Here is an 18,744-nt window from a genome sequence, read left to right as displayed (position 1 = left end):
ATCAGCCCTGGATAAGGGAAGTTTCTGCCATACCGCTATTTTTGATCTGACCTTCTTGATCACTGGTAGCATATTCAAGGCACTAAATCTCTCAACAACTCCTGAGACAGTTATACCCAGATATTCAAATGGCTGGCCCAATCTTAGGATAGAAAGATCTCCAAAAGAGGAGTCCTGTTCCTGATCCAATGGGAGAAGACATGATTTGGACCAATTGATTCTAAGACCCGAAAATCTACCATAGGTTTCCAGTACCTGCATCGTTCTATGAACGGAAGTTGGGGTTTCTTTCAAGCACAATAAAATATCATCAGCATACAGAACCATTTTATCCCCTTCCCCACCACAGCCACATCCCTTAATCTCTTTATCGCCCCTAATCAACATGGCTAATGGTTCTATAAAAATAGCAAATAGAAGCGGAGAGAGGGGGCAACCCTGCCGTGTTCCCCGAGACAACATAATTGGTTCAGATAGTTCACCATTTACATTTACCCTGGCCAATGGGGCAGAATACATTATTTTAACCCAATTTATAAATGTATCCCCTATGCCAAACCTTGTCATTACTCTCCATAGGAACCGCCACTCCACCCTGTCAAACGCCTTGATAGCATCTAAAGACAGGATGTAGCGGAGCTCCCCCTCTCCCATTTGTATATTAGTGTACAGTCTATGCAGACAATTACTAGTACTTCGACCCGGAATAAAAGCGTTCTGATCTGGGTGAATGATTCCTGGGATCACCTGCTGTAGCCTCCTTGCCAACACCTTAGCTAACAGCTTCACATCTGTATTTAATAAAGATATGGGCCTGTACGACCATGTATCCGTCAAATCCTTGTCCTTCTTAGGAATCAATACGATCGTTGTTTCCGACATAGATCTAGATACTCCCCCTATCGCATATGACTCCTTAAAGACTTCCAAAAGACAGGGGAGAAGCAACTCTCCATAACGTCTGTACAGCTCAAAAGGTAATCCATCCTGACCGGGCGAGGAGTCCCCTCCAATCGACCCAAGTGCCTCCCTCACTTCCTCAACCGTCAGGGGGGCATCCAATTGTACCCTCTGCACCTCCGTCAATCTTTCAAAATTGTTTTTAAATTTTAATGAGACTGTTAGGGGTGCAATTCTACAGATTTAATCAGAATGATGTACAAGTACAAAATAAAACTACCTAAAAATAGACATAAAAAGTCTCTTATATACCTGGAGGAAATAATGGATACGGTCCAGAGATGGGGCCCCTTAACACCTTCCTTAGAAGTTCCTAGCCCACCTGAGGCGTCGGATCATTGTAAAGATTGGCATAAAAGTCTTTTAGTATGTCACTGACTCATTTCGGGTGAAATTGATGGACATCTTTAGGTCTCATGGGTGTGATATAGGACTGGAAAAATTTCCTTTAGGCTAGTCTTGCCAGTAAATACTCCTATCACAAAATACAGGCAGGATAACCAGTATAATGCAAAATATAACATCTTTATTAGATACAAGATAAAATACAGAATGTGAAATGGAACGATAATCCCATGATGCAAGGATCCCCATACATAAATACTGAAAACCTTCTATGGAAAGAAATGGATGAGTAAATACAGCAAAGTGCAAGTGCCTGGACAATAAACGCAGAAGCCCTGTACTGACAAGTGTAGAGTTAGGGAATCTAACCCCCGGACGAAGCAGGCGGCGAAACACGTGTTTGGGATCAGGGTCCCCCTCTGTTGGTCAGTATTCTGTCCTTTTTGTGCCTGTCTAGTCTAATTGTTTTCTCCAACTCGACACTTGTCAGTATAGGGCTGCTGCATTCAATGTTCAGGTACTTTGCTGTATTTACCCATGCATTTTTTTCTATAGGAGGTTTTTAGTACTTGTGTAAAATTCCATTTTATATTCTGTATTTTATATCTAATAAAGATGTTATATTTTGCAATATACTGGTTATCCTGCCTGTATTTTGTAATAGGAGTATTTGATTTGCTATTCAGGTGGGATCAATTATTGGTGATTTTTGAGTGCTCTTTTGGAGGAATTGCTAGTTTTGCCAGTAATCTGATTGACTTGTTCCAAAAGCGGAACATGTCCGCTTCAAATTGGGTCCTATAGAAACGTTCCCTTCTATCCAGCCAAACTTCTATCTTCCTGCCAGCAGCCTCTGTAGGAGAAAAGAGGAAGGTAGAATATGCCTCCCATAGGTTTTCAGTGGCTACCTCATACTGATCTGAGACATCCGTTATGATATATAAAAGTATACTCAAAAAGTTTCTCTTATGACCGCATTAGCCATCCTCCAATATAACAAGGGCTCAAATCTATGATTGGTATTGCCTACATCAAACTCCAACCCCCATCACTATAACAAGTAGGTAAAATAATACTCTGATTTTATTTAGAAATTTCCATCCTTCAAACAGTTTCCTTTGGGTAGGAGTCGAGAAGGTCAGGAGAGATAGCCACGTGGTCAGACACCACTAGATCACATAAGGTGGCTTCTGGAATACGCTGTAAGTAAGCACGTGGGAAAAATTTGTGTGTATTTCCAACTGCCTTGGTTTGCCATAGGCAAACGATCGCTTGTTCAAGTCCCCTAGGGAGCCAAAAATAAATAAATCTAGGAAACAGTCAAATGTAAAAAATAAATAAAATAATAATATACAAAAAAACAAAAACAAAAAAAATCAAAAACTTTTCCCCCATAAGTAATTTAAAAAAACAAAACAAAAAAAAGAAAAAACCCCACACAGAATAGTGTCGTTCCATCTGTAAAAGTCTGAATTATTATGATCCAGGGGGATTCGGAAAGGATGGTGCAAAAGAAAAGGCCTGTAGTTGAAGTAACATCAGTGGCAAATGGCCAGTGACTGAAAATCACAGCAAAACTGGGATAGTTGCCCTTAGCAACCAATCACAGCACAGCTTTCAATTTCAAGAGCCAAATTTGAAGCGTGTTTACATAGTGTGACATAAGATGTCGACATCGAAGCAAGAAAAAGCTTTTTGTGTGTTGGAATTTGCAAGAACGGGATCTGTTGTGACAGTACAGCGAAACTTTCAGAATAAATTTGGTAAATGTGCTCCGCATAGAAACTCCATTTCGCGTTGGGTGAAGCAATTCGAAACAACTGGGTGTTTTTATCATGGGAAAAGTGCAGGCTGCCTGAAGACTTCAGAAGAGACAGTGCACAGAATTTGAGACGTGTATGAGCGTAGTCCTAGAAAGTTGACCAGGCTAACTAGTATGGAACTACAGGTGCCACAAACCATGGTACAGCGTATATTACGAAAACATCTGCATTGTAAACCATACAGATTACAACTTCTCAAAGAGTTGAAACCAGATGACAAACCGAAACGCTGTGACGTTGCATTGACTTGCAGGGCCGATTGGAAGAGGACGCATTCACTGATATCGCTGAACACCAGCCTGAGTCTACCTTTCACCTCAGTGGGAAGGTCAAATCGCCACAACTTTAGAATTTGGGGCTCAGAAAAACTCACCCAAAGTAAACGTGTTCTGTGCAATAAGCAGGCGCAATGTTCTTGGTCCCTATTTGCAGAGGATACGGTCACTGGCCACTCCTACCTGGACATGTTAAAGGAATGGCTTATGCCAAACGTAGCCTATAAGCAGGATGGCACAGCTCCACATTTCCATTTGGATATTCGCCCATACCTGAATGAAACTCTACCGGAACATTAGATCGGCAACAACAGAAACAACGATTCACCAATTTGGTGCTAGCCTCCACGATCGCCAGATCTAACACCATGCAACTTCTTTCTGTGGGACTACATCAAGGACTCCGTGTATCTGCCCCCCAGCCACAGGATCTGAACGACCTGAAACAATGCTCTCTAAAACAGTGGAGTCCATATCCGAGGATATGTTGGCATGCGTCTGGACAGAACCGGACTATCGGTTGGACATCTGCCGTGTCACCAATGGAAATCACTTTGAACATTTATAGTGTATAGATAAAACTTGGATAGATAGTGTGTGTTTTTAGGTTCATAAATTTGTGTTATTGTCTCTCGGTTACGAATACCGAGGCTATAATTTTGCACCGCCCTTTTTGAATCGCCCTGTATAATGTTATTTAACCCGCAAGGTAAACGCCATGACGAAAAAAGTATAAAACGCCAGAGTTTTAGTTTTTTTTGATCACCTTACTACAAATTTTTTTTTTTTTCCATTTCCCAGTAATTTATAATGGTACATTTCATAGTGTCATTAGAATACTACAAGTCATCCAGCAAATAACAAGCCCTCATACGGCTATGTTGACGGAACATTAACCAAGTTAAAGCTTTTGCAAGACGTGGAGAAAAAAAAACCGAAAGAAGGGCTTAAAAGGGGGAATACACCGAACATTGCACTCGGCTATATCCGGCGCTCCCATAGAGAATGAATGGAGCGGCAGTGCGCATGAGCGACCTGTCGCTCGGTTCAGACTTGGGGTTCGGGCAACTTTGGGCTTCCCGTTCTCGTAAACGGTGGGGATCCGAGCTGTTGGACACCCACCGATCAGCAAGTTACCCCTTACCCTACGGAGAGGGGGGTAACTTGTTTTAATCGGAATACCCCTTTAAAAACACCACCAATGTTTGTTTGTTTATTAGAAAGACTCCTTATCAGATATTTCCCTCTTCAGAAAAACTAATAAAATTACCTTCTCTTTTATCTTGATTAAATACATTAGTCGCTGCAATATAATTGGCTGTAGGACCATGGGACTCTTGCTTCTTGTTGCACTTTGCTTCTGGAACAATTTTCAAATACAAATTAAATTGAAAAATCGACCGATTTTTAATAATAGACAAAACGTACAGCTTGAGGACTAGGGACTTTTTCACTAGTACCTTGAGACTTATTTGAGGATACTGTAAATATCAGTTTTTTTCTCTCGCCGAGTCTCCCAGTGTTGTTGGGCTTTGAAACAGGAAATAACTTTTCTGGAGATTTCCTTTCTGGGCCTGTAAAACAAAAATTTCAAATGATGTCTATCTAGTACACACACAATATCTTGAGCACTATAATCTGAGATACTGCTTGTTCATTTGAGCTGCCAACATGTGAACTTATAAAAGGAGTGAGTGGTATATGTGCTAATTATTGACCTCTTCCCAACATTTGAGGAACCCCCTCGGTCACCCCCCCCCCCTTGGTGCGACTGCGGGTTTACGATAAGTAGTCCAGTGTATTGGACTAGTGGGACTTAAACATATTTTTTTATTTCAAATTATGTCGATAAAGTTTCTAGGAATACTGAAATTTAGGAAAAACAATACCCTCTTCCCATTTTTCCCCTAAAGTTATGTAAAATTGGTGTCGCTGTGTCACAGAGTATTACAATATATCAATATTTATTCCACACAATGAATGCCATAAAAAAAAAATCTGACAGAATTGTTGCTTGGTCAACCTACATCCCTGAAAAAATGGATTAAAAACTGATCAAAAAGTTGCATGTGCCACAAAATGGTGTTAATAAAAAACTACAGCTAACCACGTAAAAATTAAGTCCTCACACAGCTCCATTGAGGGAAAAATAAAAAGGTTATTGGTCTCATAATATTGCGTGACAAAACACTTTATTTTTACAAATCGTTTTTCTTCATAACAGTAAAACACAAAAAAAATATATCTATAAATTTGGTATCAGCGTAATCATATTGACCCACAACATGAAGTGAACATGTAATTTTTACTGCACGGTGAACGCCATAAAAACGAAACCCAAAAACCGAAGGAGAAATTGCTGTTTATTTTTCCATCCCCCACAAAAAATTTTTAAAAGCTTCACAGTGCATTTCATGGCACAATAAAGACTACAAAGGGTCTTGCAAAAAAAAAAAAAAAAAAAAAGCCCTCGTATGGCTATGTCGACAGAAAAATGAAAAATAAATAAATAAATAAATAACATTTTTTATGGTTTTTGGAATGCGGGTAGCAAAAAACCCACTAAAATAAAAAAAAAAAAAAACACAACGGAAATAGCTTTGTCGGGAAGGGATTATCCTGCACTCCAAACCAGACCGATGTAAAACAACTTGTACTATCTTATGAGAAAATGCTTCCATGTGGTATTTGTAGCAGCTCATATTTTAACCCTTTCAAGACCAAGCTCATTTTGACCTTCATGACCAGCCCCATTTTCTCAAATCTGACATTTTGTCCGTCATACACGGATACTGGCTGGTGACCGGCTCATGCAGCTTTATGTTACCACCGCATGTGTATAAAAATGGCCGGACCATTGTACAGAACAAACACTATTACACTTTGTGTCTCCCTTATGTCCTCATAGATTGTAAGCTCTTGCGAGCAGGGTCCTCACTCCCCAGGTTTGAATTGTAAATGAACTTTGTCACTATGTAATGTCTGATATTGTTTTCATGTTCCCTCTACATTGTAAAGTGCTGCGTAATATGTTGGCGCTATATAAATAAAGATTATTATTATTATTATTATTATGTGTCAATTTATGTGTTAATAACTCTGGAATGCTTTTGCCTATCCAAGCGATTCTGAGATTGTTTTCTCGTGACATATTGTACTTTATGTTAGTGGAAAAATTTGATCAATAAATTCATTGCTTATTTGTGAAAAACACCAAAATTTAGAGAAAATTTGCAAAAATTATGATTTTTCTAATTTTAAATGTATCTGCTTGTAAAACAGATAGTAATACCACACAAAATAGATTCTATTTTACATATTCCATATGTCTACTTTATATTTGCATTGTTTTTTGAACATTATTTTATTTTTCTAGGACGTTACACGGCTTAGAACTTTAGCAGGAATTTCTCACATTTTCAAGAAAATTTCAAAAGGCTATTTTTACAGGGGTCAGTTCAGTTCTGAAGTGGCTTTGAGGGCCTTATGTACTAGATAGACCCCATAAATCACCCCATATTAAAAACTTCACCCCTCAAAGTATTCAAAACAGCATTCAGAAAGTTTCTTAACCCTTTAGGCGCTTCACAGGAATTAAAGCAAAGTACAGGTGAAATTTACAATTTTTTTTTTTTTTGCTGAAATTCATTTGTAATACATTTTTTTCTGTAACACAGAAGGTTTTACCCGAGAAATGCAACTCAATATTTATTGCCCAGATTCTGCAGTTTTTAGAAATATCCCACATGTGGCCCTAGAGCGCTAATTTACTGAAACACCGGCCTCAGGGGCAAAGGAGAACCTGGTGGATTTTGGGGCCTCCTTTTTTTAGAATATATTTTAGGCACCATGTCAGGTTTGAAGAGGTCTTGTGGTGCCAAAACAGTGGAAATCCCCCAAAAGTGAGACGGTTTTGGAAACTACACACCTCAAGGAATTTATCTAGGGGTATAGTTAGCATCTTGACCCCACAGGTCTTTTACTATATTTATTGGAGTATGTCTGTGAAAGTGAAAATCTACTTTTTTTCAGAAAAAATATTAAAAAAAATAATATTTGCAAGGAATAAAGATTAAAAAAGCACCCCAAAACTTGTAAAGCTACTTCTCCCGATTACGCCAATACCCCATATGTGGTACTAAACTGCTGTTTGGACCCATGGCAGAGCTCAGAAGGGAAGGAGCGCCATTTGGATTTTGAAGCGCAGATTTTGCTGGATTGTTTTTCAGTGCCATGTCGCGTTTGCAACGCCCTGGAGGGAGCAAAACAGTGGAATCCCCCCAAAACTGACCCCATTTTGAAGACTACACCCCTCAAGGAATTTTTCTAGGAGTATAGTTAGCATTTTGACCCCACAGTTTTTGCTGAATTTAGTGGAATTAGGCCGTGAAAATGAAAATCTACTTTTTTCTGAAAAAACATAGAAATGTTTAATTTTTACAATGAATAAAGTAGAAAAATCACCCCAAAATTTGTAAAGCAATTTGTCCTGATTTCAGCAATACACCATATGTGGTAATAAACTGCTGTTTGGACTCAGAAGGGAAGGAACAATATTTGGCTTTTGGAGCTCAAATTTAGCTGGAATGGTTTTCGGGTGTCATGTCGCATATGCAAAGCCCCTGAGGTACCAAAACAGTGGAAACCTCCCAAAAGTCCCTTTAGGGGACTGGAACGAGCGATCATTAGGTCGCTGGTACAATACACTGCAGTACTAATGTATTGCAGTATAATGTCATTTTACAGGCTCCTGTTTCAGCACGATTGCTGTTCCTGTCCGTTAGTCCCGGGTGTCAGCTGTAATACGCAGCTGACACCTGCAGAATATGGAGCGGGCGTAGCGCGTGAGCCCGCTCCATATATAACCCCTCGCACCACGACATGCTATTAAGTCGTGGTGCGCGAAGGCGTTAATGCGCAGCGGATGGTGCAAATTGAAAATTTACATTTTCCAATGATATGCCATTTTAATGCACAATACGTTGTGCCCAGTTTGTGCCACTGAAGACAAATACCTCATACAATGTTGAGCGGGTTCTCCCGGATATAAAATATCATATATGTGGACGTAAGCTGGTGTTTGGGCACGCTGTGGGGCTCAGAAGGGAGGGAACGCCATTTGGCTTTTGGAGCGCAGATTTTGCTTGGTAACTGTTCTGTTTGGGGTTTTGCTGGTATTTCAGTTATGATGTGGGGGCATATGTAACCTGTGCGGAGAACATCAGGGCATAATAAGAGAGTATAATAATGGGGTACATAAATAATAATCCGCAGATATGTGGCCGGTGTCGCACTGATAAATGGCGCCTGATCCTATCCGCTTTTGGAACGATCTGCACATTTTGCATCGCCATATTCTGAGAGACAGAACTTTTTTATTTTTTCTCCAACGGAGCCGTGTGAGGGCTTATTTGTTGCGGGACAATCTGTACTTTTCATTGGTACCATTTTAGGGTACATGTGATTTTTTTTTTATCACTTTTTATTAGATTTTTTTGGCAAGCAAAGTGACAAAGAAACATAAATTCTGACAATGTTTTTTGTATTTTTTTTTTACAGTGTTCACCGTGCGGTATAAATGACATTTTACTTTATTCTATAGATGAAAGAAATGAAAATGCGGCACTCACCCGTTTGCAAATCTTTTTAACTTTATTGTGTCACCTTGGCGAGGATAAAAGCATTACAGGGAGGACAGCTAGTTGTAGGTTACAGCCTGTTTCGCGCTGGAGATTGCGCTTCTTCTGAAGAAGCGCAATCTCCAGCGCGAAACAGGCTGTAACCTACAACTAGCTGTCCTCCCTGTAATGCTTTTATCCTCGCCAAGGTGACACAATAAAGTTAAAAAGATTTGCAAACGGGTGAGTGCCGCATTTTCATTTCTTTCATCTATATTATACTACAAGACTGTCTGTTTTTATGCTGAGCACCGCCCGAAGTTTGCTTAAATGAGGAAACCCTGACTCCACTTGCATCTATCTGCCTGTTCCATGCTGTGAAGATTGAGAGTGGTGCCGACTTCCTTCTACGGTGCTTGATTTTTACTTTATTCTGCGGGTCGGTACGATTACGGCGATACCATATGTATATAGGTTTTTTATGTTTTGCAGCGTTTGCGCAATAAAATCATTTTTTTATAAAATAATTTATTTTCTGTGTCACCATATTCTGAGAGCCATAATTTTTTATTTTTCCGTCAAAAAAGCGGTGTAAGGGCTTGTTTTTGGCGGGACGGGTTGTAGTTTTTATTGGTATTATTTTGGGGTACATGCGACTTTTTGATCACTTTTTATTCTATATTTTGGGAGGGTTGATGACCAAAAAATAGTGATTCTGACATTGTTTTTTAATTATTTTTTTTGCAGTGTTCACCGTGCGGGAAAAATAATTTTATAGTTTGGGTCGTTACGAACGCGGTGATACCAAATATGTGTACTTTTTTTTAACATTTTCATTTTTTTCCTATAATAAAAGACTTATTATAGGAAAAAAAGCATTTTTTTGTTTTTGTAACATAACTTGTTTTTACACTTTTATAAAACATTTTTATTACTTTATATTTTACTTTTTACTTGAAGACTGGCAGCACTGATCGCTGCTATAATACATTACACTACCTACTAGGTAGTGTAATGTATTATAAACTGTCAGTGTGACACTGAGAGTCACACTGACAGGAAGCTTATGAGGACCTGCCTCCGGCTGGTTCTCATTGGCTGCCTTGCATGGCAGACCCGGGGGCCGTTGTATGGCCCCCGGTTCTGCCTTATAACCGACTGCAGCACCCTCAATCGGTCCCCAGGAAAGTTTGTTGTAGCAACAAACTTTCCAGTTTGTTATAGCAACAAACTTTCCAGTTCGTTGCTACAACACACTTTCCCTGCGATCACATGACCGGGACCTGAACTAATCAGGTCCCGATCATATCTCCGGGACCAGAGGCAGGTGATAACAGCGCGATCCGGGTGTCAGCGCTACTCTGAGACACCCGGATCGTGCTTTTAACACCCATCGTGAATTCACGTCGGCACTGCACAGAGCCCAGCAAGTGCCGACGTGAATATACAGTGGGCGGTCGGGAAGCGGTTAAGAGTTCTTTTTCGGAAACTGATAAATCATATATAAATTTAGATAATCTTAGGGAAGGGAATCAAAGCTTGATCAAATTATATAAAAGGTTAGCAGTTCTGGCTATGGACCTTAAAAGACCCTCCTTGTGGCAGCAAGGGTATAGTAAAAACAAGGGTTAGGCTTCGTTCACATCTGCGTCAGGGTTCCGGTCATGGGTTCCGTAAAACCTTTCCGTCAGGGGGACTCCATGAACAGAACCCCGACGCAGATGTGAACGAAGCCTAAGGCTGTGAACAACAATGCATTTGCAGCAAATACGTAGGTGTCTAAATTATGTAAAGCAGCACAGTTACAGAAATACAATGTATAGTCTATGGAAATAAAATCTGTATCATGCTATACCTAGTGACTGGTCGGGAGTAGTTGCTGAAGATGATCCAGGTTGATCTATAGACACTTGATTATTTAAAAGTGGATCTGAAAGTAGCGTTATTTCTTTGCTTTTTATTGTAGACACTACAAAAGGAGCACACACAAAATATTGTAAAACGTGAATAAGCGCTATACATGGATCACGGAAATAGATCATGAGATGCAGGAATTCATGCACATAAAGGTATTGCCATTACTTGATCGTATAATTAAAATCTGAAATGTACTTTTATTTATTTTCAGATGTTTTCATCGAGCCATCCATCTATCTTATACCACATGTTATAGCCCCAAAGTGTAATTTTAAAGCCCAAACACCAATAATAAATTCAGAGGGAGTAAGGCCACTTTCACACGGCAGTAGCTTGCTTCAGTATTTAGAAGCCAAAACTTGGAATGGGTGCAAGACAGAGGTACAAATCTTTTGGCTTCCCAATACTGCTGTGCGTGTGAAAGTGGCCTAAGCCACAGAACTGGAAAAAAACGTTAAAACTTAGTTAGACGTACCTCGCGGCATACTTGAAGATGAGCTAGGCACTGGTGGTTTTGTTTCCCCAGGAGGTGATGTGCTGTTAAATTCTGAAACAGGACCTGAAAGTCAACAGAAAAAAAATTCTATACATTTACACAAGGAGCAGTATCTCGAACTGGGAGAAAAAAAACCTACGTACATATTGAATAGAATTTTTTTTTTTCCCCAAGCTCCTCAGCTAATCTGATGGATATGAAATGTGTTCCTTTTCTCTAATCTGTTTTTGTTTTCTGAGTGTACATGTTTTTATTCTGTTTTCCGCACAGAATTAAGGGGGCACCCATCTTGCCCTAGCTGTTGCGCTGAGCTATGAACAGTAGTTTGCTTTACAGCAGTCACGTGCACATATGAAACCTCAAACTGAAGAAGACTCATTGACTCCCATGGTGGAGTTTTCTAGGCATGTTCCGTGACCTGTGTACGGGTCATTGTGAAGGAAGGGGGAGGAGAGGAGCGGTGCTCATCACCTATGGTCAATAGTGGATACTGTGTTGTACCTTTCATTGTAATCCTGCCTGTGATGATAATGAGGAGACTACTGAGAAATGATCTTTACAGAACAGGAAGGGTCAAGTCTATTATGAGGCTCAGTGGCCAGAGTAAAAATCTGGTGTATTTTATGATTTTTAATACAGTAGATGGAAAATTAAGTATGTAAAACTATGTTTTAACAAAAGTTAATTTTCTGGTTTATTCCCTTTAAATGTGTATTCCCAACCCTGATCACAAGTCACACACCTACTTGGTGAGGCAGCCGCCCATCGCCGATCTAGGCATTGAATGGGGAGACTCACTCTGATCACTTTTATGGTAGTTATGGAAATAACAGGGCAAGTGTGCTCGGCTGTTTCCTGAACTCCCATAGCAGTGAATAGAGAGAGCCATGCACATGAAACAAATACCTCTTTATTTATTTATATGGCTGCAGCGCTTGAGTCACCATGCAGGTCGGGGGTGCCATAGGCGCTGGAGGTGGAACCTGCATCTATCAGACCGTTATGTCATATCCTGTATCGGAGTTGGGAATACCCCTTCAAACCAGTGAAACTCATATTTGGATATGCCTTGAGTTCACCCATAAAATTTTTCACACACTGACTTAATTACCTTGTTTTGCCTGGGGTTGCACAACAGAAGGTTTTGGATCCTGCTTCTTGCATTTGCCTGGTTTATTAGTAGCGTGAGATTTGGACACAGACTGTTAAAACAGTAAAAAAAAGCGCTTAAAATGCTATCACATTTGATACAATGTGTAAAATATATACTGATAAAGATTGTTAAATTATTTTTCACAAATCTTATGCAATAACTGAAATTTGAGACACAAACCCAGGGCCGACCTGTGTGTGTGCAACCTGTACGGAGTTCTTTTACATTCAAAAGGGGCGCTACCTTCTCTACAGCTCCCATCTGCATTTATACCATCCTCATTCCCCTACTTAGAGTTTTCTTGGTGTGGTGCACACAGGTCTCCAAGGAACAACCGACAGTTAATAAAGACAAAAACCAAGGGGGGGGGGGGGGTAGATCCAGCGCTGATGAAAGAGTATAAAAGCAAGCTTTTTCCAAGTTTTAATTTAAATTGTTAAAATAGCGATCCATGGAAGAAATATGCTAAAGAAATATTGATGTCCTGTATTGCCAAGATATTTGAGAGGGGTGAACGGCCTACGCGTTTCGAACGCCGCCTGCATTCTTAACCATGGCTCTATGAATACTGACTGCGAATGTGGAATTTTATATATCCGGGATGACACCTGTTTATTTGATTGCGTTTCAGGAGGAGTTCCCCGTTGAGACGCAAGCGTCAGTTCTTTGTTGCCCGCCTTCATTTGATCAAAGGACCGGGATTCATCTGATTGGTAAGTATTTTGAACTTTTTATATCGATGTTGTAAGTTAATACTTATTGTATTCGTGAGAAAAAGGTAAGCTCCTTCGTTTATATACACATTGTGTGTGGGAGCTGATGGTATGTTTTGAAAAAATTAGAAAACAGGTGTGTGCATAGAAATCGCTTGTTTCGTTTAGTCGCACATAGTCAGTGTAATGTGTATGATGGCTGAGTATGGGAAAAAAGAAAAAACTAGACACATGAAAGGGTGTTTAGGTGGTTGAGGAACAATGTGTGGGAAAGGCTAAAAAGGCATGTATATATTATCTAAATGGTTATCTTGTTGGAATTTCAAAATATATACGTGACTGGTTAAAACAGAATTAAATTATGATTAAACAACATGTGTATAATCTTGTCAGAAAAGGAGAAAAACCCTGAAAATCTTGACTATGTTCTATATGATCCTACAAATTATTTTCATTGGAAAAGAAAAAAAAAAAAAAAAAAAAATATATATATATATATATATATATATATATATATATATAGCCCTTCATGTTCTTTATAGTCCTACAGGTTAATTTCATTAGAGGATATATCGCCCTTCGTTTTCGAACATGTATGTAGGTTGATAGTTATTAGGTATTAAATATGAGAAATTGAATATATAATTGAATAATATTTTGTGTGTATTATATGAATACTCATATTTTGTTGTTAATATTATACGTTGTGTTAGTAAAGAAACATAAGCTCTTTTTTTTAGATTAAGGCCGTGTGGTACTCTGGTGTTTAATCGGAAAATCCAATAAGCTTCCCTTTGATGCATTTTGTGTTTTACATCTCCCCCTCTTTTAGATCTGTGAATCTTTTCGATTGCATAGCAGGCGAACGTATTTGTTGATCTTTTGTGGTGTTGGATAAAATGCCTTGCTGCATTAGATATATTAATAATATTGGTATTTCTAATGTAACTGAGATGTTCGAGTATACGGGTTTTTAATTTGCGGCTAGTGCACCCGACATATTTCAACTTGCAATCGGTACATTCAATTAGATATATTATTGACTCTGAGTTACAATTTATATAATTTTGTATGGTAAAAGTTTCGGAATATTTTGAGTTTTAAAAGGTTTTGGAAGTGAGGGTATATGTACAAACTTTGCACGGATGCTGTCCGTATTTGTAGAAACCTTTATTTTCTAACCACGTTGTTTTGGGTTCTGCAGAAGAAAAAAAGAGATGGGGACAAGATGTTTCCTAAGGATGGAGCCTTCCTTGCTACTATATTGCATCCCTCCTTCAGAATGGTCCTTAAGCTGTCATCCTCCATGAGTATAGGTAAGTACTTGTTAACAATCTGTTTTATTTGTGAAAATTGATTGCTTTGTTGGAGGATGAGTGTTGGTTTATTCGGGTCCATTTTTTTGCATGTATTTGACTGTTTAAGTAGATCGGCCCTATTCGTTTTTGATGTAATGTTGTCCGCTCGTCTGAGGGACCATTTTGGATATCCTCAGTTAGACAATCTCTCTTGGATTTGATCTTTTTCTTTTGTGTATTGAGAGTATGAGGTGCAATTCCTCTTTGCCCGATACATTTCTCCTACTGGTATGGATTTGATGGTCTGTTTAAGATGATGACTGTTTGCATGCAGTATTGTGTTTCCGCTTGAAGGTTTTCTGTGGGTTTTTGTTTCGATAATTTTATCGGTTTCACCTTTTAAATCTAAGTCTAAAAATGTGATAGAATTTGGGTGAATCTTAGATTGTAATCGTTGTTATTAAGGAACTTGATGAATGGCAGGATAGTATTAACGTCTCCCTTCCATATAAATAGAAGGTCGTCGATATACCTGCCATACCATTCCAAATTGTTATCATATGGATTAATTGCTGAAAAGATGAATTTTTGTTCCCACCAGGACATAACGAGATTGGCAATTGATGGGGAGAATTTAGCTCCCATTGAAACTCCTGCTATTTGCAAAAAATATTTTCGATCAAATTGAAAGTAGTTGTGTAAAAGGAGAAACATCAGTATGTCCAGGATATATTTCTGGAAATCTGGACTATATGTACTGTAGGTATCCAAATGGTATTTTAGTGCATCATGTGCAACTTGTGTGGGATTGACGTGTACAGTGAAATGACATCACAAGTAAGCCAAGTAAAGTTGTTTTTCCAGATTTTTTGTTGGAACGCACAGAGTACATCTCTAGTGTCTTTCAAAAATCCTGGTGATTTTTGGGCAAGAGGCTGTAGTAAAGAGTCCAACCATTCAGATAGTTTTTCCAATAACGACCCTATGCCTGACACTATGGGCCGCATGGGTGGAGGAGAAATGTTTTTGTGGATTTTTGGTAGCGCGTGTATGATCGGAGTAATGGGGTTCTCTATATAGATGTAATTGAATTGTTTCTGGGTAAGAAAACCTTGAGTAAAACCTTCAGTTAGTAACGATTTCATTAGGAGTTGAATCTTTTCAGTTGGATTGACGTCCAGATGAATGTAAGTGTCTTTATCCGATAACAGGTCCAGTATGGCCTGTTGGTAGTCTTTTTTGTTCATTATTACAATTGCTCCTCCTTTGTCTGAGTTTTTGATGGTTGTGTCTTTATTTTCTTTGAGTAGTTTGACAGCATTTTTCAGTCGGCTAGAGATGTTTGATTCGACTGTGTTTTCCTTTATTTTGTCTGATAACTCTTGTAGCTCTTTTTCCACCAGTAGTTGAAATTGATCCATCGATTCGGTTCTGGATGTTTTAGGATAAAACTGAGGGTTGGTGGTTGAGAAGTTGGTAGCTGTACATGTGGTCTGTGATGATGTTTCCGAACTTAGGGTCTCGAGGCAGACTAATGTTTTTTTTAATGTGCAACCTGTGCGGAGTTCTTTTACATTCAAAATGGGCGCTACCTTCTCTACAGCTCCCATCTGCATTTATACCATCCTCATTCCCCTACTTAGAGTTTTTTTGGCGTGGTGCACACAGGTCTCCAAGGAACAACCCCGACAGTTAATAAAGACACCCTGCTTATAAATCATAGAGAATCTCCTGGGTATGCTGAGAAAGCAGAGAATTCCTGGCACACAGCACAACAGGGAGTCAACAGCAGCACCCAGCTGACGACTACTGGTCCTGCCAGCATCAAAGTTACGCACAAGTATTGACATTATTAGGTAATTATGGTTACTCTACAATATTATTTAACGTTACAGTTGTTCTACATAGTTAGAAATTGCTCAATGTTTTTGTCCAGTTTTAAACTTGTATTGCATTTCTGTATAAAAGCTATAAAAAAACGCACACATCTATATACTATGAGAATATAGTTCTAAATACTTTTGTAGCTAGAACTGCAGCGCACACTTTACATGAGATTTAGATATATATTCCAAAATTGCGTCAAAATAATGTGGTTTTTCCAGGCAAAACGCATTTTCACCGTGACCTGGAGGTCTTTTTACCTCGATCTCTACCTCCTGTGAGGACTGACTCGGGTGCTGCCACAGAAGAGACTTCTCCCTCCTCTGTCCTTCGCAACCCTTCTAAAATCCGGGCGCGGCCAGGGGGTCCTAAGGACGCTACACAGCCGCACATAGAGAGCTATAGATGGGTTTATTCAGACCTGGAAAAGGTGACACCCTCCCATATACTGGGACGTGTGACGCTGCACTCCCTCCTACATTCTGGTTGACTACCTATGATATTAGAAACTGCCAGGGAATTTAAAGAAGTACTGAGAACCTCTCCACACGTGCACTTATAGTACATGTCCTATTGTGCCGCCCTCTCGCTGAAAATGAATTCAGTCTCACATGTAAGAATATGCATGAGATTGATTTCAAAGCATTTAGGAGGCTTTACAAGCATTAGAGGTGTTATTGCGACATATATATATATATATACATACATACATACACACACACAGTACTGTGCAAAAGTTTTAGGCAGTTAGAATGAGCTGCAAAATAAAAATGCTTTCAAAACTATAACTGGAGTTTTTTTTATCAATTAATAAAATGCAAAGTGATTGAACAGAAGAGAGATCTAAATCAAATCAATATTTGGTGTGACCACCCTTTGCCTTCAAAACATGATAAATTCTTCTAGGTACACTTGCACACAGTTTTTGAAGAAACTCTGCAGTGAGGTTGTGCCATACAGCTTGGAGAACTACACCACACATCTGTGGGTGTAGGCTTCCCCAAATCCTTCTGTCTCTTCCTGTAATCCCTGACAGACTCGATGATCAGGTTTCTGTGGGGGCAATATCATTACTTCCGGGGCTCCTTGTTTTTCTTTACGCTGAAGATAGATCTTAATGACATTGACTGTATGTTTGGGGTCGTTGTACTGCTGCAGGATACATTTGGAGCCCATCAGATGCCTCACTGATGGTATTGCATGATGGATAAGTATCTGCCTGCATTTCTCACCATTGAGGACACCATTAATCCTGACCAAATCCCCAACTCCATTTGTAGAAATGCAGCCCCAAACTTGCAAGAAACCTCCACCATGCTTCACTGTTGCCCGCAGACACTCATTATTGTACTTCTCTCTAGCCTTTCGGCAAACAAACTTCCTTCTGTTGCAGCCAAATATTTCCAATTTTGACGCATCAGTCCAGAGCACCGGCTGACATTTTTCTTCACCCCAGTTCCTATGTTTTTGTGCATAGTTGAGTTGCTTTGACTTGTTTCCACGTCGTAGGTATGGCTTTTTGGCCACAATTCTTTCAAGAAAAGCACTTCTGTTCGGAGAAGTCTGGCCAGTAGTTGGGTGTACATGTGTCCCACAGGTTTCTGCCAGTTCTGAGCGGATGGAAGTTCTGGACATCTTCCGATTTCAAAGTGAATTAAGCATGATGTGTCTGACCTGTTGCATTAAGTTTCCTTGGTATATTTTCCTCAATGTTACCCGTTTCTTTGTGCATCTTAAAAAGGCAACACACATTTTGGATAAATACATTTTGGATTAGGGCTGGGCGATTAATCAATGCCTCTGACCATTCTGCTTTTTTAACAGAATCGTTTACTCTTTTCCCTAGTGGCGCCGCTGCGCTGCAGGAGGAAGCTCTTGCCACCTGCCTGGCCCGCCCCTTCTGAAAAGTTGAGCCTCATCTCCTCTCTCCCGGCTCTGCCTCTACCGTTTCACACGACCGCGAAAAACGGTCCTTGTGACGGTCGGATTTGCCGGCCTGACCACAGTACATGTGAACGGGACTCCTGGCATCATAGTCATTTATGGTGCTAGGAGACCCTGCTTCCCCATAGAAATGCTGTTCTGTACTGTACAAAATGATACAGTACGGAACAGCAGTTCCGTGCGAAAGCTGGGACTCCTAGCGTCGGCTACTCCTGGCCGGGGATTTCTCTTCAAGAGGAGCTCGTCGTCACTGTCCATATATGGACAGTGACTTCAGGGGCTCCCTCTAGATACAGAGTCCCAGGCCAGAGCATCGCA

The 18,744-nt window shown here is 39.8% G+C and overlaps 1 protein-coding gene across 1 annotated transcript in view; it reads right to left on the bottom strand.

Moving 5' to 3' along the window:
- Positions 1–4,810: 4,810 nt before the first annotated feature.
- Positions 4,811–18,744, bottom strand: part of LOC142652539 (uncharacterized) — a 63,725-nt gene continuing 49,791 nt past the window's right edge. Inside the window, exons 14-17 of the mRNA XM_075828188.1 lie at positions 12,546–12,636; positions 11,414–11,497; positions 10,877–10,990; positions 4,811–4,977 (exon numbers count right to left, since the gene is read on the bottom strand). Coding sequence (XP_075684303.1) covers positions 4,811–4,977; positions 10,877–10,990; positions 11,414–11,497; positions 12,546–12,636 — 456 coding nt within the window. The remainder of the gene's footprint in view (positions 4,978–10,876; positions 10,991–11,413; positions 11,498–12,545; positions 12,637–18,744) is intronic.

Source organism: Rhinoderma darwinii, chromosome 5 (genome assembly GCF_050947455.1).
Source record: "Rhinoderma darwinii isolate aRhiDar2 chromosome 5, aRhiDar2.hap1, whole genome shotgun sequence".
NCBI classification, from domain to species: Eukaryota; Metazoa; Chordata; class Amphibia; order Anura; family Rhinodermatidae; genus Rhinoderma; species Rhinoderma darwinii.
The sequence above is the reverse complement of the archived record's forward strand: the minus strand, read 5'-3'. Positions and strand labels throughout refer to the sequence as shown.